Source organism: Miniopterus natalensis, chromosome 18, assembly GCF_054644295.1.
Source record: "Miniopterus natalensis isolate mMinNat1 chromosome 18, mMinNat1.hap1, whole genome shotgun sequence".
NCBI lineage: Eukaryota > Metazoa > Chordata > Mammalia > Chiroptera > Miniopteridae > Miniopterus > Miniopterus natalensis.
This window is the reverse complement of record NC_142098.1, coordinates 39,962,940-39,982,849: the sequence shown is the minus strand read 5'-3', so window position 1 is coordinate 39,982,849 and position 19,910 is coordinate 39,962,940. Positions and strand designations below refer to the sequence as shown.

Here is a 19,910-nt window from a genome sequence, read left to right as displayed (position 1 = left end):
ATAGTAGCAGGTAAAGGAAATAGTTGTAAAGTTTTTCTGAGTGGTGTGTGCACAGGACGGGCATTATCTTTTGGGTGAAAGTTTGGCTGATGGGTTATTCATGAGTTTTGAGCTCTGTTCCCTGATATTTATAAAATTAACACATCCAAACACAGTTATACTATAGACTTAAATGTATTGTTTCCTTTTGAAGGACTTCAGTTGTCTAAAATAAAAATTGAATAAATTTAGAATCGAAGAAATGCAAGAGCTAACCATATAATGTTCCTACGTGGGGAAAAAAACTCAAGCCCCTGAACAGGGGGAGGGTGCACTGTGTTGTAACTTTAACCAACGATGTTCAACACAACCTCCTTTAAATTAAGGAGTACTGACAGACATATCAACTAGGAGTCTGATTCAAGGTATACTGTCCTAAAATGTACACTATGTCTATCATCTGATGTATAATTGTTAGAATTGTGACACACATCCCTAGTCTTCATCTTCACAGGCCTTATTTGCTTCATGCATTTGCTGATATTTTGCTAAAGATGTTCCACAGTTAGTGCCCAGAGTTTTACTTCTAGGATTTCCTCTGCCAGTGGATGAGGCAGAATGTACCACTGACAACCCTGCCACAATCACTGCCTTCAAAGGTCCAACAATTTCTCTCGTGTGAACTCTGCCATCTACTGAAGTCTTATTTCTGGAAAAGGGTTCCCATGGTCATATTTCTGTCAACTATGAGCTCACTCATGACATGTGACACATGAAGCAGCACTAATAGGGTCTATCGCCATAAATAGCACTCCTAGTCTCTGTATGCACACGTCTCAGTATACACTTCTCAGCCATATAATGAGCTAGGAGGTTTTATTCAAGGGTCTTCCACCTTGATGGTATCACAGTTTACTCCTGAGTGTTTTTTGTGACATGCAATATGACATAAGTTGTCACGGAAAGTACTACCACATTCACTGCATTCATAAGGTTTCTTTGTGCCAATTCTGTTACCTGCTGAGGGTGTGCCTTGGGCACCTGGCAGTTCCAAAGTGGCCACATTTGTATCTGCTAGGAACCCACTGATGTGTAATGAAATCTGAGCTGCCACAGAAGGCATCTGCACATTAACAGGGGTTTTCTCCTGTACACTGTCACTTGAATGTGATGAGCTGTGACTCTTTGAAAAAGGATTTTCCAACTTGACTGAACTTACACATTTCTCTCTTGCGTGCAACATTCCCTTATGATACACCAGGCATGACAGGTGGGAGAAGGCTTTTCCACAGTCAGAGCACCCATAGGGTCTCTCTCCTGTATGAGTTCTTCGATGTCTGTTGAGGCATGACTTATCTCTAAAAGCTTTCCCACAGTCACTGCACGTATAAGGCTTCTCCCCTGTGTGAATTCTCTGATGGTTAATGAGACCTGACTTGTGTGAACAGGATTTTCCACATTCAGTACACACAAACGGAGTCTTTCCAGTGTGAAATCTCTGATGTGATATGAGGCAAGTTTTCTGGCTGAAGCCCTTGCCACACTCAGTACATACATAGGGTTTCTCTCCAGTGTGAGTCCGTTGATGAATAAGGAGATTGCCCTTCTGGATGAAGCCTTTGCCACATTCATTGCATATATAGGGTTTCTCTCCAGTGTGTGTTCGCTGATGTACAATGAGATTTCCCTTCTGGATGAAGCCTTTCCCACAGTCACTGCATATATACGATTTCTCTCCTGTATGTGTTTTCTGATGGGCATTGAGCTGTGATTTCCAGCGGAAGGTTTTGTCACATTCCGTGCATTCATAAGGCTTTTCCCCCGTGTGAGTCCTCTGATGTTCGATGAGCCTGGACTTTCTGGAGAAGGCTTTGTCACACAGACTGCATCCATGAGGCTTCTCTCCTGTGTGCACTCTCTGATGATTAATGAGCCGAGACTTCTTGACGAAGCCTTTTCCACATTCATCACAAATGTACGGTTTCTCTCCTGTGTGAGTTTTCTGATGAGAAAGTAGCCGTGATTTCTTGGGGAAGGCTTTGTCACATTCCGTGCACTTATACCGTTTCTCTCGTATATGAGTTTTCTGATGTTCAGTGAGCCTGGACTTCCTGGAGAAGGCTTTCCCACATATGTTGCATCCATGAGGTTTCTCTCCCGTATGAGTTCTCTGGTGATCAATGAGGCGAGACTTCTTGATGAAGTCTTTCCCACATTCACTGCATACATGGGGTTTATTTATCTTCTGAGTTCTTTGAAGCTTAATGAATTGTGAATTTGTGTTTACAGAATTTCCACATTCAGGAAATTTTATGTCAGTATGATGTTGTTCATGCTTTGCATGGAGGAAAGATTTCACATCCCCATTAACCTCAACTGGGTTCTTTACTTCACAGCTTCCATTTTGGTTGACCAAACTTATATTTGATTTCAATGCTTTCCCATGCAAGTCAAATATATCATGATTTTGCATTAAAGAAAAATTATTTTTACTCCAATGAATGATGTTTCCAAATGCACTATGTTCATGGCACTGTCCTGTTCTCTTTAGACATCTTTGATTTTGCAAGTGCCCCTGTAGGTGACTATCATTTTTCTTGATTTCTAGGAAAGAAGAGAAGAATGAATCTTTCCATGAGCTTGGTATAGAATAAAACTACTTCACAAACAACTCTGTGTAGACTGGTGCTTTATTGATAACACTATGATCACAGTTTAAAGAAACTCCAAGCAAATGTGTTTATGATCACTTAGACAAGAGTAAATAAAATACATTAAACAAAGAAAATAAAAGGTAAAAACAGTCACTGTATAAACAAGGTTAGTTCATTCAAAATGAGTAAATATAGATTTGGTTGCTTTCTAAATGTGACCTCATAAAGCATGCTGCGATAGTAAAATAAAATCAAGTTACTGTTAGCACTCAAGCACAGAAGATATTTGTTTCAAAATGATGTGAGACACATTCGCACATCCATAAATCCTTATTAAATGATGACTATGGACCAAGTCTTGTGCTGGTCATGAACACAGAGAAACATTCCTTATTTTCACTGAGCATACATTCTGGTTAGGGAAAACTGAACAAGCAAGCAATGTTAAAGAAGGCAGGTACAAATTGTGTAAAGTGGTTTGAGGGAGCAATGGAGAGCAAGGTGGAAGAAATCGGGATTTAATCTAAAGACAGGAAAAAGACGAGGCTCAGTCATGGTTTCAACACAGGGCAATTAATAAATATGAGGGACCAGGTATTATTCCTAATTATTTGACTTGGGCCACTGAATAGGTAGGTAGTGTCTTTTTTTTTTTTTTTTTAATTTTTAAATTGATTTTACAGAGAGGAAGTGGGGGGGGGGGAGAAAAAAAAAATCAATGTGAGAAAGAAACATCAATCAGCAGTTTCCTATGTGGGGATTAAACCTGCAACCCAGGCATGCACCCTGGCTGGGAATGGATGACACTCCAACCAACCAAGCCACACCAGCCAGGGCTGTGGGTAGTGCCTTTTCATGAGAAAGGGAATATTACTGAAGTTCACAATGTTGGGAAATCAAGTGTGCATTTCAAAGTGTACTGACCTTCAGGTGGCTTTTAGCTATCCGAGTAAGACACAAAGAACTCAACTGGATATAGAAATCTAACCATTGAGCCAAACCAGCCAGGGCAAGAGTTTGGGTTTTAAAAAGTCCACAAAGGAGCATCAAACACTGTCTATACTGTTCGGAGAAATACGCATTCCTACACTCAGGAAACTACTGGGGTTTTGTGCCAGGAACCAAATGTATATTTCCTTTATCACAATATCACACTAGGGAACTGGCACCTTTTCCAGTCATACTCTGTAATTGTTCACATGCAATATTTAAACAGTTCCCATTTCAATGCAATGATCCCCAAACCCACATCTTGCCACTAACTACATCTTCTTTCAACATTCCACTCAGAGATCTGAGTTTCCATCATTGAAGCAGTCCTAAGGGATCACACTTCTAGCCAAACCAAGACTCTTGGCAGTTCTGCCTTCCATTTTTCTTCCTTTTCCAGAACTACTGGGTGTACTTTACTATCATTACACTGTTGCCGCTCAGTTAAAAAGTAAGACTACATATCTAATAATAATATAAATCAAGCTTCCAAATCCCACCATTCTACCTCAATTACTAACAAATACCTTAACAGTTAGCCTGGAAATAAAAATTACATTACCAACAATTACCCCAATTATCCATGTTTATACTCCAACAGTTCCCTCACAAATACCTTCTAAAACTGGCCTTCATGTGGCAGGCTTTGGGCCAATCTTTTGACAGTGCACATTTCCAACTTGACACCTTCATTCTTTGTCGTTCATCTTCATTTGAGTCCTAGATATGCCTCCTATATATCATGCCATCATTCCTCCAATCTATGTCACTGTTAACTCTGCTTTCCCTAAATTTCAAAAGTATTCCGTCTTGACTGTTCATGTTGACAACTTCACATAGCCCTGAACTGTAGCCAAAGCTATTACACGCAGACTCTATTTGTTACTAAAATCTTACTCCTAAAATGTATGGCTTTATGTCTCACTCAATTAAATCTCTTCTAGCACATATTAGGGCTGTTGTTCACCAATGAGGCTCAAGAGGGCCTGCTTTCAGCATTATATACAGACTACCTCAGGCTGTTGTCCCAAAGCTAGCAAGAGAAGGGAAGGGAGAGGGAGAGAAATATAGAAACATCCATGTGAGAGAGGAACATTGATTGGTTGCCTCCTATATGCACCCCAACAGGGGACTGAAGCTGGGCATGTGCCCTGACCTAGAATTGAACTGGCTACCTTTCAGTGTACAGGACAACACTCAACTGAGCCACACTGGCCAGGGCAAGACTGAGGTTTTTCCAACACCACCAGGATATACATTAATAGAGGGAACCATAGACTGAATGTCTATATTGCTCCCACATTTATATGTTAAAATCCTAACCCCCAATCTAAGATGGGGTGGGTGTTAGGAAGGGAAAACAATCTTATCCAAAGGGGCAAGAAGGTGCTACAGTCAGAAGACAGTGCTAACATCATACATTTCTTCTTGGAGAGAGGCATAGAAGATGGAATTTCAGAGCAAGAAAAGTACAAGAAACCAGTACTGATACAGAGTTGGGGGAAGAAAGATTAAAACTGAGAATTGTAACAAACATAGAGGGGAAAAAAATCAAGACCTAGAGGAAACAAATAGGGATCAAATCCAAGAAGAGATACATTCCTATAAACGCCTTAAAGAAAAAGAGCTCTTTTGTGGGAGATTTGTGGAGGCTCTGTTTATATGTCCTCAGACACCTTCACGGCTGTGACACCTCTGAATGAATACAATAGGAATTCCTTGGCCACCCACCTTGCTGGTTCTCTCTCACCCACCTGAACAGATTCCACTGTGGAATTCATCTCCTATTGTCCATGGTTCCCACTGTTCCAATCTGGAGAGTGTTTCTGGCTTGCTGGCTGGATACCCTGTTCATGGGAAATGACAGAAGAGATAGGGTCTTTGAATTGGGATTTGGTCTATCAACATAGAAGAATGTTATATTTTAGGAACTATGCAACCTGCAGGTCAGCAAAGTAAAGGTTTTACTCTGAAGTAGGGCACGTTATACCCTCGAACCTGGGACCACAGAGGGGACTGAGATTCATCTACCACTTCAGAGCATCACAGACACTCCAGACCTTTCAGAAGCTAAGAAAGGCCACTGATAGGGCACCTTCCGAGTGACTCACCCACTGACACCAGGTTGCTGTAGTTCTCCAACATCACATCCCGGTACAAGTCCTTCTGATTGGAGTCCAGGAGCTGCCACTCCTCCCAAGTGAAGTCCACGGCCACATCCTCCAGTGTCAGTGATTTCTGTAAAAATATGGTCCTGTTAATAGGAGTATTTCTCTAGTTATTGAAAGAGAAGGAATGTGAAGAAAGTTGTTCTACTCATTTTTACCATACAGGCTACATCTATATTAAGCGCTTTGATTTTTTTAAAAAACTATATTGTTATAGAAGCAAAATCTATCCATATTCAAAATCAATCTCTAAGCCCTTGCTGGTTTAAAAATCAATGGAAAAAAATCTCTATCCTTGGGTGAGAACTACCAAAAAAAAATCAAACTCTAGTAAAAATTCTGTGATAGTGCTGTCAACCATCATTCTACAAATCAAACATTTATGTAATAAGTAGTCATTAAATCCTCTTGCTAAAACTAGAAACATCTGCTATATATATATTTATATTGTGTGTGTGTTAATCCTCACCAGAGGATATTTTTTCCATTGATTTTTAGAGAGAGTGGAAGGGAGGGGGGAAGCGGGAAGAGAGAGAGAGAGAGAGAGGGAGGGAGAAACACCGATATGAGAGGGACACATGGGTTGGTTACCTCCTGCACGCGCCCTGACTGGGGTGGGGGATCGAACTTGCAACACAGGTACATGTCCCTGACCGGGAATTAAACCCACGACCCTTTGGTGCGAGGGCCGATGCTCTAACCACTGAGACGCCAGCCTGGCATATATATATTTTTTCCTTTAAAGGTACATATTTACCAGGCATTAAATATATACTAATATCAGAGTGACTACAACATATTCCATTCCTACATTAATTGTCAACATTGATAACCATTATCAGAATCAACCATGAAAAACATGCAAACACTATAATTACAAGACACTACATATTAAATAAGTATATTTTATACATTAGGAGGAATAAAGCAACTTCCCAAAACATGTCCAAAGAACAAGAGACTATTAAAGTTCATTAAGCAGACTAAGAAAATAAATAGCAGGCCACATAACATTTCAGTCAACGACATACCACATAAACAACGATGGCATACCATAGTCTTGGTGTACAGTAGGCCACACCATCTAGGGGTGTGTAAGTGCCTCTATGACATTTACACAATGACAAAGTTGCCTAATGACTCATTTCTCAGAATGTATGCCCGTGGTTAAGTGGCACATGACTGTACATACATGTAATATGTTATTTCTATTTATATAACTAGGCAGGTTCACAGCATATCAAATACATTGAAGAGATAATGAACTGGAAGCTAGATATCGGAAAGAAGAAATTACTCAAAATGCAGCAAAAAGGGCACAGTAATGGAGTACATAAAAGACAGAATAATAAACATAAAGAGGCTAGAGTGAGGTCTAACATTTACCAATCCAGTTTATGAAAAAGTAAACATAATAATGGGAAGGCACTACCCAAAGATCTAAGGGCTGAGACACATGTATCTGTCAATATCTATACATAGATGTGCACACAGATACAGTGACGGGAAGTACACATTACTGACCACTTGTTAAACTAAACTAGGGGATGAGGGAAGAAGCATAAGAAGAGAAACCTTACTTTTTTGCTATATGTACTTTGTAATCACTGGAGTCTTTTTTTTAAAATTCTCACCAGAGGATATTTTTTCCATTGCTTCGGGGGGGGGGGAGGGGATGTGAAAGAGACATTATCAATTGGTTGCCCCCCACACATGCCCTAACCAGGGCCGGGGATGGAGCCTGCAACTGAGGTATGTGCCCTTGGCCAGAATCAAACCTGGGACCCTTCAGTCCACAGGCTGACGCTCTAACCACTGAGCAAAACCAGCTAGGGCTGTAATCACTGGAGTTTTAAAAATGTATCCGTGCACATTTGTATGATAAAAGTTTTAAAGGTAATTAAAGATCAGGCAGTAGGAAGTGGCTTTAAACACAGGGAAGAGTACTATCTTAGAGAGGAGGAAGTACTAAAGAAGGCCCCGTGGGACCACAACAACCTTAGCAGACAACAGTACTTTCCACACTGCCCACTGCCAAGCCTGAACTCAAATACTAGTTCAGCCATGTGGTCACAAGGACCTTTGAACATCATGCAATCCTTCCACTTTCTTAGGTCATCTAGGTTTTCTTTCTAGATTAACCCTGACTACTGCAAGGCTGGGTTGATGGGTCTCATGAAAACCTGTGCCCTTTGAGCTCTTGTGGTCTATTCTCAAAGACGTCTCTGAGGAGCTCTGCTTCTGCAATTACAAGAAAGCTGAAATTAAGGACAGTCTACCATCTCAGCTCTAGGAAGAACCATAAAAATACGTGAAGTGTCAGGAAATATATAGTGACATCCTCTGAGGAACTGGCCTGCCTCTTCCTCCAAGTCAGTGCACAGCCTGTCTTCACCATGATTCTCTGGTTGTGGGGGTTGTCAGAGATATTAGACAGAAGGTGACAGACAACTAATGTAACCTGTAGGATGCTCGAGTCACACTATGTTCCAAGATTAGTCATTTAGTGAAGATTCCAGGAGGAACATACTCCTGATCCTATTTTGCTTTAATGTGGAAGTTAGAGGCTAAATTTATTTCTCCACAAATCCTACTGTTCCATTCAATTCAGTCATGTTTCCAAGTCCTCTAGAAATCAGTCATGGAACAAAGGAAGGAATAAAACAAAGGAAGTCACCTGGTCCTTAATCATGTTCTTCTGTCACTGGGAAATGGCCAGTAACAAAGATGCTGTGTCTTTAGTTTCTTCTTGAGCTGCCCTAAATTTCTGGTTAGAAATCTTAGTCTCTGGTCAGTGGTGTCCCCACAAACGACAACATCCAGATCCTGAAACCTCCTCCTCAGGTCACCTGATATATCTTGTTCCTCCAGCCAGGACCTGTGGACTGAAAAGTAAATTTACTTTGAGTGTACATTTCCTCTGGGCCCTGATGTTGTCACTGCTACTGTCATTCAGCTGATTTCAAGGCCATCTGTCCCTTTATTTGAATCTCCAGAGGCTATTACACTCCGGAGCAATAAACAGTAAGATTCTGAAGGCGTGGGCAGTATGTGTTTCTTCCGTGAAGTGGAAGTGGGGTGATTGTGAAAGGGGAGATGGGAAAGGAGAACCAGCACAATGCAATGCTGCTGCAGCAGGGGACTTCTCACACAGGTCAATTATTGGACAGAGACATATAAAAGGTGAAGATCTGGACACCTATTTTTTCTTTTTAATCCTCACCTGAGGCATGAGGATATTTTTTCCAATGAACTCTTATGAGCTACTCTGTTTCCCATGATTTTATTATGAAAAATTTCAAATATATAGCAAAGTTTAAAGATTTACACTTGATCACCTGTATGCCTACCACATAGATTTTATCATGGCTTTGTTTCCTTTATTATATATCTATCTATATGTGACTTCTCTACTCATCATTAATCCATCTTTAGTCTTTAAGATGGGGAGGAAATATGTCTGTGCTCATTTACCATGTGACCCAGAAATCTCACTCCAGCTTTATATCGGAGAAGTGAAACATACCAACACAAAAACTTGAACACAGATGTTATAGCAGCATTATTTATAATAGCCTAAAATGTGGAAACAACCCAAATATCCACTAGCTGATGAAGGGATAAACAAAATGTGCCGTATCTACCCAATAGAACGGTATTCAGGTATAAAAAGGAATACAGGCTAACACATGTATAAACCTCTAAAACATGCTAAGTGAAAGAAGCCAGTTACAAAAGACCATAGTATATGACTGTATTTATATGAAACGTCCAAAATAGGCAAATCTATAGAGACCACAAAGAAAGCAGTTGCTTAGAAATGGGGGGAAATGGAAGGACAGAGTGGCAACTAGAGGGCGCAGGGTTTCTTTGTGAGGCGATGAAATGTTCTAGAATTGACTGTACTGATGGTTGCACATAACCTTTCAGTGCACCGGGATTATGCTCAACCAACCGAGCCACACCGGCCAGGGCTGATGCAGGCCACCTTTGAGTCAGGTTTTACTCAACCAACCAAGCAAACGGTCAAAAGCACTCTAACTGAGCTCACACTTTAAACCCAGAGCCAACTCATGGTAAGCCCATATTATTAAATTTGCTTGACCCAAAGTTATATTCTACCGTGGTCCCGCAAATATTTCCCAGATTTCTACCAAACATATAAGCAACATATAAAGAGCCCAATACTTCATGACTACACCGGGTTTATCCAAAGAATGCAAAGTAGGTTAAAATGTGTTTAATTTTCTAAGCAACGTCATTTACCTTGCGAAGTGATCGCCCTGATAAGCCTGCCTCCGGCCTGACACCACATAGTTATTACGATACTACGGGCCATGTTCCGTATGCCCTACTTGACATCCCAGTGACCGTTTTTATAACTGTCAACCTGTACTTCCTAATCCCTTCCGCAGAGATATGGGACACGTCACGGAATTTGTGTCATCTTTGCCCAGGGCCCGGCTAATTTCTGCACAGATCCAACTTTAGGCCATGCGCTGCTGCAAAGGAGCAGCCCCAGAGCTTTGGCGCCCCCTCCCCCGTTCCCTTCCCCAAAGCTCCTCCGTTGACACTGCCCCTTTTGCCGGCCACTGAACAACCGTGTTCCCCGTTTTCCTCCACCCCAACCGTAACGAGAGCTTTCTAATCCTGCTCTCTGATCAAGGCGACCCTCAACGGGTCTCTAACTCCTACACGGGCCTCCAAGGCCGCTTCCTCCACTAAGCGCCCTCCGCCCGGACCGCTCAGGGCAAGAGCCGGCTCCCCTTTAACTGCTGGGGTTCTGCTCGGGCCGGGGTCCCTTCCGTGGGACTTACAGCCTGAGCTGACCGCGTCCGCTCAGCTTCTCTCCAGCCTTCGGCTCAGAGGCCTGGGCGTCGGGCACCGCGTCTGCCCATCCCGAGGGCACCTCCGGCTGGCTCGAGCTTCCGAGCAGCTAAGCAGTTCGTGTGGCGGCCTGGTCAGCGTTTCACAGTCGGAGCCTGGAAACGGGGTGACACGGGTCGCTCTCAGCGGCTTCGCACCGCTGTGAGCCTTCCCGGGGAAAGTGAGGGGAAGAGAGATCACGCCTGAGGCAAAGCAGAGCGCCCGACCCCGGCGGCTGCGGCTCCGGGTAAACAGGCGCCAATCGGCGCGGCAATTCTACGTCACAGGGGGCGGGGCGCGACCCGGTTCGCCGACGCGGGGACGGCGCGCGCTGACCCTCGTCGGCCGCCGTCCGTCCAGCTTCGGCGGGTCCCGTGGGGGGCGCCGGTGGGGCGGCGGACGCCACGGCAAAGGGTTCAGAGAAAAGGTTTCGGGCGTCGTCTCCGGGGGGAAGGCGGAGGGCAGTGGGCAGGTCAGTGTCGGTCCCCGGCGTGTTTCAGGGCGCGTTGCTTTTTTTGGGTTTGTTTTTTAATCCTCACCGGAGGATGTGTTTTAATGATTTTAGAAATCATTAGGGAAAGAGAGGCAGGGACATCGTGCGTGAGAGAAATATCGATGGGTTGCTCCCCCGTGGGGATCGACCCCGCAACCCAGGTAGGTGCCCTGACCGGGAGTCGAACCCGCCACCTTTCGGTGCCCTGGATGCTCCAGCCACTGGCCACGCGGCCGAGACGCGGGCTTTTCGTTGCTGCTGCTGTTGTCGCTCCCCAAGGGGCGGCGGTCGGTGTTGGGACCATCGAGTGGGGGCCCTCGCCGGGGAGTCCCGTGTTGGGCGATCAGCCGGAAGCTCAGTGTTGGAGGTTCCCAGTGGAAGGGGAGCTCGTGGGGCCGCGTGTCGGGACGAACTCTTGGCATGTCTTTGCTGGAGAGTCGCGTTTGGGGTGTCCGTGGCTGGGGGACTGGCTTTGGAGGAGGCCTGTGTTTACTGCTAATCGCATGGGTAAGATGGGGTCTCTGGGCCTCCCGCGTACCTGTTTACTGTCTAGGCCTTACAACATTTGTTTTTCGGATTCATTCCGGCCCAAGTGTTGGCACTTCCATTATCCTAAGTACTCCTTGGGAAAATAACTTGTTAAAATTTAGTACATTCCATTTTTAGGGTTGAGATCAGGTGTGTAGGTACTGATAAAATTTAATATGTGTTTAATCTAGCATCTTATTATAAGAATTTCCCTAGGACAAACTTTGGAAGTTTTCTTCTATTGATTATTTGATTTTAGAGAGAGAGAGGAAGGGGGAGAGAAACATGCATTTGTTGTTCCACTTATTTATGCATTCACTGGTTGATTCTTTTTCTTTTTTTAAACATATCTTTATTGATTTCAGAGAGAGGAAAAGAGGGGGAAAGAGAGAGAAACATCAATGATGAGAGAGTCACCGATCGGCTGCCCAGCCCGCAACCCAGGAATTCGCACCAACGGGGAATCAAACCCCGGTCTCCTGGATCCTAGGTCGATGCTCAACTGCTGAGCCACACCCGGCCAGGCTGTTGGTTGATTCTTGTATGTGCCCTTGCCTGGGATAGAACCTGCAACTTTGGCTTATCAGGACAATGCTTTAACCAACTGAGCTTACCAGGCCAGGGCTCCTAGGTGGTTTTAAGTCACTTTCCAGAGCTACCACTTCTATACATTATCTTTCCTAAAATTGATCTGTGTGAGAACTTGGCAGTGGACAAGACCATGAGCTGGATTTTGTTTCTCATCTCCCCTTTTACATCTGCTCTGTTCCACCTTTACCCAAAAAAAGGGCATCCCTCTTACCCATTCTATATCTTCCCTAGGAGCATGGGCCCCACAATGTAGAAGCTCCAGAGTGTTAAAGGCACAGAGATGTAGAAGCTCCAGGGTGTTAAAGACACTGATGAAATATCAGGGCTTTAATGTTAGAATGAGTCCACAGGTCAAGAGAGAGCTGTGGGCCCAGACACATGTCCTCTTGTAACTGAGTTTGCTCTTGAATCCACAGGTTCTGGTCTACGGGAACAAGACATTTTCAGTGCTAGAAGAAGGAGGTTCCAGCTTTGGGAGACCATCATATCTTACAGCAACCTGACCTGAGACATCTGACTGCAGTTTCCTGGCAGACCCAGAGACACAGAGGACAAAGCACACCTCAGAGTTGCCAGTCCTTTCTTCAGAACTTGAGAAAATGACCATGGCCCAGGTGAGGTTTGTTTTATCTACTTTTCATCTTTTGTTTCCCAGTGGATGTATGGAAACTTCTAATGTCTGATGAAATGGGACAGTATATGTTGATAAAAATCAGGATCTGTCCGAAAATAAGTTTAGGTTATAATCTTAAAATCAGGACAAATTAGGCAGTGTGAGATACGTGCATCATAGGATCCATACAAAGCTCTTAAGGTTGGAACATTGGTAAGTGACTGTGTAAGACCCTGTTGGTTGCCGTAGCTTTGAACTTGTGTCTACTTTTCTTGGCAGCCATAACAACAAGAAAAAAACATGAAAAGTTACATGATTTGCAGCGTCTCTTAGGAGATGGCAAACCAGTTCTTCAGGGGAAGTAAACATTTCATTGCTCTTGGATCTTAAGAAATTTCTTTTGCTAGGTCTTCGGAGAGGTTTTGTAGCAGACAGTGTCCTCAATGTCAGTCCTGTAATAGAGGCATAAGATTTTTTTTTGGCTTTTTCTTATTGTGATCCTTAGAGTAAGCTAAGGGGCCAATGCCAAAGCCGAACTTGATTGAACAGAATTCTTCAAAAGCAATGTGCCTCGACAGTAGAGAATTCTGGAAATCTGACTTTATCCAGGAATAAAGCTTGGCTTATATGATAGAATGAATGAGCTGCCTTGAGTGGTCTTTCATGAAGAAGTCTCTCAACCAGATTTTTGTTGCTGACTTGGCAGGAGACGGCTGAAAGTTCCATTCTTTGAGAACAGCTTAGTGTATAGATACTGACAAAATGCTCCCCTTACACTTTCATAACCCCAGGTTCACGCATGAAGTCAGATCCAATTATTCTTGTTTTGGTCTTTGTATTTTTAATCACTCAAATTATATGTGGCTACATTTGCATGCAAGAGATTCAAGCAAACAAGGATTTGCATCAAAAGAGAACATCTTTCACCATTTTCCTGCCCACCCCCCAACTCAAGGGATAACAAATATTAATAGTTTGGGTCTCCAACCAGTTTCTTTCTGTAATTGACATGTGGTAAAATATATCTATGTATTTTTATACATTTTTATATGCATAACTGTGTATTTGTACATATATAATGTATATACTATTAAGAGTTAAAAAAATACCTGGGATCATATTACATATACTATTTGTGGGTTTGATTGTTTTTTAAAAATATATCTTTATTGATCTCAGAGAGAGGAAAGGAGAGGGAGAGAGAGAGAGAGAAATATCAATGATGAGAGAGTCATTGATCGGCTGCCTCCTGCACTCCCCCTGCTGGGGATCGAGCCCGCAACCCGGGCATGTGCCCTGACTGGGAATCGAACCTCGATTGCCTGGATCCTAGGTCGAGCCACGCCTGGCCGGGTTGATTTTTTTATTTTTTAAATTTTTAAATTTTATTTTTTTAATCCTCAATCAAGGACAACTGTGAAAAATAAATTTCTGTTTTTGAAAGCTACCCAGTCGGTGGTATTTTGTCACAGCAACCTGAGTGGACTAGGACACATGGTCCTGTGGTATGTGAAAGACTCACAATATGTAGAATGTCATGGGGAAAGTGATAAGAACGTGTTTCTGTCCCTCTTTCCACATCACCTCTGATTGCATTGAAATGTGTTATCACAGGAATTGTTATCATTCAAGGACGTGGCTGTGGGCTTCACACGGGAGGAGTGGCAGCTATTGGATCCATCTCAGAAGGACCTGTACAGGGACGTAATGTCAGAGAACTACAACAACCTATTGTCCATAGGTAAGGCCAGCATCACAATCAGTTGCCTTTTCTTTCTCATTCAGTGAAACCTGTAGGGTTCCTGAAATAATTTAGGGTTTGGACCAAAGACTTTTATTCTCCTGTTTGGTCCTAGAGTATATTGCTCTCCCTTTCCAAGTCAAAGGTATTGACTTTACTGAGGTACAAATGATGTGGCCTCTGAATTACAGTTTTCATAGATTCCCCAAGCTTTATTATTTGGTGCCAAGTGTTCACTGATTTCCCTTTCACAGGATATCAAGTTACCCACCCAGATTCACTCTTCTGGCTGGAGCGAGGAGGACCATGGTGGATAGCAGAGGGGGTAGCCTATAATCCAACCTGTCCAGGTGAGTGAGTGAAAACCATGAAAATGGGGAGAGATGAGACTGAATTTTCAGCCAGTTAGTAAAAAGTTGACACTTTTGAAATATTGGTTAGAGAACTTTTCTCACCCCAACAACCTAATACCTTTCTGCATCTCTGTTCTTTATCAGGGCTTCTCTTCTTTGCCTGCTAATAAAGGTGATTGATGTCTTCCTTTTTCCAATTTTCTGGATCTGATTATAGCCTCTCTCATCTAGGACCTTGGTTGCCTACCTGGGTCCATTCTTCCTAGCATGCGGACGTCTTCATCTCCCCCCCTTTTTTTCCTGCAGCAAGCTCACTTTCTGTTCCCCGCCTTACTTGCTATGAAGTTCCTCTCACTACCCATACAGCTTGCTTTGCACTTAGCACTGCTCTCTACTTGCCCTTTTTTAAAGGGCCATATCCCTCCCTGACTATCCACCTCACCTTAGCTAATCAGAAAATCACACACGCCTCATCTTTCAGGGTACCTCTGTCTACTTACTTACCCTCTGCTTCCCCAGCTTCCCGTTCTGTTTTTTTTAAATCTTCTGCTTGGTTCTCATATAAAATTTTGATTCATTCTCAAGGCCTGAGCCCTCTGTTCTCTGCTGTTACTAATATCTAATCTGCATTCTAATCCCCTGTTTACTGGCAGCCACTGAGGCAGCTGCCCTCCAGCTATTCCCTCTTCTTGGAATGATCTTCATGTAGTTATTTGCGTAATATTGTCCGTTCTTTTTTTAAAGATTTTAAAAAATTTATCTTTAGAGAAAGAGGGAAAGTGAGGGGGAGAGAGAGAGAGAAACATCAATATGAGAGTGATACATTGATCAGCTGCCTCCTGCATGCCCCTTACCAGAGATTGAGCCCTAAACCTTTTGGTGCACAGAATGACACACAACCAACTGAGCCACACCAGCCAGGGCATATTGCTCATTCTTATCCTGTGATGTTGGTTTAACTTTTCTTGTAGATGACTACTTTATGTAAGATCGACCTACCACTACTCTACCACCTCCTTCATATCATTTTCCACATTCTTTAACTATTTTTTCCCCTTACCTGTTGATTGTCTTTCTCTTTTGTTACTAGAATGACAGCTCCATGGAGACACAATATATTAGTCACTTTAAAAGTTGCACTAGCCCTGGCTGGATAGCTCAGTTGGTTAGAGCATGGTCCTGATATGCCAAGGTTGCAGTTTGATCCCTTTAGGGCACGTACAAGAATACATAAATAAGTGGAACAACAAGTCTGTGTTTCTCTCTCTCTCTCAAATCAGTGTAAAAAAAAAGCACTAAAGTGACTAATGTATTCTAATATTCTAATATAATATTCTAATGTAATCTAATGTAAACACCAGCCCATTCGATGTTTGTTGGACGAGTGGATCCACTCTCTTCATCTTCTTTTGTTCTAGTTCAATCACAGTGTGGCTTTTCTTCTTCTCAGCCCATTTTTCAAGGTACTATTTGGAAAGAAGCCCAAGCAATACTTATTCATTATTCATTGCGAACTACCTATGCTGTTTCTAAGGTAGTTGTTTTTCCTTTTGCTGTTTTATAGTATCTTTTTTCACAGAGCATAGGATACATTTCCATGGGGTACATTTCTCTTAGACTGGGATCTTATAAGAGCTAGTCCAAACCATGACATTTTTATATCTTTTCCCCCCTAAAATTGTCACATATATTTTTATTGTTCCTTTTCCTAGAAGAAATATGGGAGATTGATCATATGCAGTGGCATCCAGAAAACCAAAATGAGATTAAAACTTTGGAAAGATGTCAACAAAGTTATGTACTTGGAAATAATTTCAATATATGCAAAAGTCTTGTTTCTTTAACAGCAAGACGCAGTAAGTTTGGCTCACAGTGTAAAAATTTGAAGTCACATTTAGGTTTTGTTAACCAGAATAGAAGATATGCAGGAAAGGATTCTGATGAGTTCATTTTCTATGGAAAGTCATCTTTCTACATCCAGCATGATAAAACTACTGGAATTAAATGCCATGGATGTGTTAAACCCAGTAGCACTAAATCACAGCTCAGCGACCATCAAAACACTAATCCAGGAGAGAAACCACTTGAATGCAGTGAGTGCGGGAGAGCCTTCTCCAGGAAAGCACTGCTCATTAGACATCAGAGAACAGAAAGAGGAGAGAAACCCCACAGATGCAATGAATGTGGGAAAACATTCAGGAGGAAGATTCAGCTCACTGAACATCAGAGAACTCACACAGGAGAGAAACCCCATGAATGTAATGAGTGTGGAAAAGCATTTTCCAGAAAGTCACAGCTTGTGGTACATCAGAGAACTCATACAGGAGAGAAACCCTATGGATGCAGTGAATGTGGGAAAGCCTTCAGCCGGAAGTGCCTGCTCAGTAGACATCAGCGGTCTCATACTGGAGAGAAACTCTACGGATGCAGCGTGTGTGGGAAAGCCTTTTCCCAGAAGGCATACCTCATTGCACATCAGAGACTGCACACAGGAGAGAAGCCTTATAAATGCAGTGAATGTGGAAGAACCTTCTTTTTTAAGTCAGACCTGACCAAGCATCAGAGAATTCACACAGGAGAGAAACCTTATGAATGCAGTCAGTGTGTAAAAGCCTTCAGAAGCAAGTCAAAGCTCATTCAGCATCAGCGAACTCATACTGGAGAGAGACCATATGCATGCCATGAATGTGGCAAAGCCTTTGCCCACATGTCAGTCCTCATTAAACATAAGAAAACTCATACAAGAGAGAAAGCTGTAAATTCACTGATGGTAGAGAAAACTTCCTCAGGGAGTCAGAACTCTTTATACACCAGTGAACTCTTAAAGGAGCAAAACCATATGAACACAGTGCCTGTGGAAGTGTCTTCTTCAGGAACTCAACACTTATTAAACATCAGTGAACTTTTAGGGGATAGAAAAGTAGTGATTGTGAAACAGCCTTTTCCCAGAAGTCAAGCCTTAGTAGATAATCAGGAATTTGCACAGGGAATAAGCCTTGCAAATGCAGTGAGTGTGACAACATCTTCAGTAATAAATTATGTATTGTATGTTACAAATGTGTAGAAAAAAGTCCTCTGGTATCAGAAATGTGGAAAAGCCTTTAGCAAGAATTCTGCACATGTTATATGTTAGGGCTCACTTAGGACAGAAAAGCTTTGGGTACATTGGTTGTGGAGAACACTTCTGTGAGAAGCTAGACTTATTCAGTGTCAGTGAAATCATATTGGGCAGAAATGCAGCTATTGTGGGGAAGCCTTTGCCTAGAGGTGATATCACAATTGGTATCAAATAATTCTCACAGGTCCAAAACCTTAGGAAAGAATGTGGTGGTTTTTATTTATTGATTTGAGAGAGAGAGAGAAAAACAAACATCAGTTTGTTGTTCCACTTATTTATTCATTCTTTGGTTGACTCTTGTATATGCCCTGACTGGGGATTGAACCTGCAACCTTGGTGTATCAGGACGATGCTCTAACCAACTGAGCTACCTGGCCAGGTTCTTTCGTGGTTTCAGTGATAAATTGTGTCTCATCACATGTCAGAGAAGCATAGAAAGACAACTCTAGAGACAGTGAATGTGGAAAAAAATTTTAGCAAAATGTGTACACACTCATAGCAATAAAATGTGTACATTTTAACACCAAACTAACTCATGTATCACAATTTTATACATTGAGAATCTGGAAAGACTTCTCTAATAAATGAAATCTTGGGCGCAGGAATTGTGTTATGTAGTGAAAAATCTATGAATGTAATGAAAGTAGAAGTACAACTGTATTAGTTTCTTGTGGCAGCTGTAGCATTGCCACAAATTCTGTGGCTTAAAACAATACAGATTTATTATCTTACAGTTCTGGAGGTCTGCAGTCAAAATGCAACTCACTAGACTAAAGGTAAGGTGCTAGCAGGGCTGCATTTCTTTTTGGAGGCTCTAGGGAAGAGTCTGTCTTTTTGCTCTTCCAGCTCCTAGAAGCTGCCCCAATTCTGTGGTCTGCAACCGCCTTCCATCCTCAAAGCCAGCCAGGACTGTTCAGTTCTTTGATGACTCTAATACTGATTCTTCTGCCTCCTTCTTCCATATTGAAGGATCCTTATGATCATATTGGGCCCACCCAGATAATCCAGGATAATGTCCCTATCTTAAGATCAGTTAATTAGCAACCGTAGCTCATCTGCTACTTTGATTCCTTTGCCTTAGAACTTAACATTCACCAGTTCTGGCAATTAGGATGTAGACCCTCTGGCACCCAGTGATTCATGTCTATCCCACATGCAAAATGCATCCACCCTATCTTAACATCTCCAAGTGTCTTAATCTACCACAGCACCAAGTCAAAATCCAGGACCTCATCTAAATCTTACCAGCTTAGATAGAAATGCCTAACATTTGGAGAATCACAGTGGAACATCAGGAGTGTATTGGTTCAGTGGGTGGTTCTAGTTGGACCTATACTAAAGACTGCTAGAAACCCTGTCAACAAAGCATAAATGCAAGCCACTAAAGGACTTGTTTCCAAATGTTTTACCTGCTTCCCAGAACAAAGCCAATAGTTGTTTCTTTCTAAATAGTTTACACTTAGAAATTTCAAAGTTATACACAAATTTCTTGCCCATTCTTTTTGCAGATTGTCCTAAGTGAAAATATTTTACCACCTATCTTTTATCATATTATTTCTGTCATCACACACACACTCAAATGTACATATTGTTTTTCAGAACTCTTTACCCCTAAATACTTAAGTGTGTATTTCCTAGAAACAAGGTCATTTTTTTACATAACTAAAATAGTTATCAAAATCAGAATATTAACACTGATATAGAACTATAACCCAATCTACAGAGCTTATTCAAATGTTACTAATTATCTCACTAATATTTTTTATATTAAAAGTTATTTTTCTGAACCTCTTCTTGATATCTAGTGGATTCTGTT

General features: G+C 42.2%; 2 protein-coding genes across 6 annotated transcripts; one reads left to right on the top strand and one right to left on the bottom strand.

The window, feature by feature from the left end:
* Positions 1 to 1,057: 1,057 nt before the first annotated feature.
* ZNF613 (zinc finger protein 613) lies at positions 1,058 to 10,904 on the bottom strand. Its single transcript, XM_087826881.1, is given in 6 exon segments — positions 1,058 to 1,217; positions 1,220 to 2,583; positions 5,378 to 5,470; positions 5,735 to 5,861; positions 8,469 to 8,676; positions 10,609 to 10,904. Coding segments are annotated over 5 exon segments (1,680 nt in total). The 5' UTR covers positions 8,484 to 8,676; positions 10,609 to 10,904; the 3' UTR covers positions 1,058 to 1,136.
* Positions 10,905 to 11,066: 162 nt separating this feature from the next.
* ZNF577 (zinc finger protein 577) lies at positions 11,067 to 19,881 on the top strand. Of its 5 annotated transcripts, none has more exons than XM_016217208.2 (5): positions 11,067 to 11,129; positions 12,686 to 12,883; positions 14,497 to 14,623; positions 14,878 to 14,973; positions 16,689 to 19,881. In XM_016217208.2, the coding sequence occupies exons 2-5, from the start codon at positions 12,869 to 12,871 to the stop codon at positions 18,038 to 18,040; spliced, it is 1,590 nt and encodes a 529-aa protein (XP_016072694.1). In that variant the 5' UTR covers positions 11,067 to 11,129; positions 12,686 to 12,868; the 3' UTR covers positions 18,041 to 19,881. The 5 variants fall into 5 exon arrangements, with proteins under 5 accessions (XP_016072694.1, XP_016072693.1, XP_016072695.1 ...); XM_016217207.2 differs by lacking the exon at positions 11,067 to 11,129 and adding an exon at positions 11,150 to 11,311; XM_016217209.2 differs by lacking the exon at positions 11,067 to 11,129 and adding an exon at positions 11,649 to 12,219 and having other exon boundaries at positions 14,515 to 14,623.
* The last annotated feature ends 29 nt before the right edge of the window (positions 19,882 to 19,910 follow it).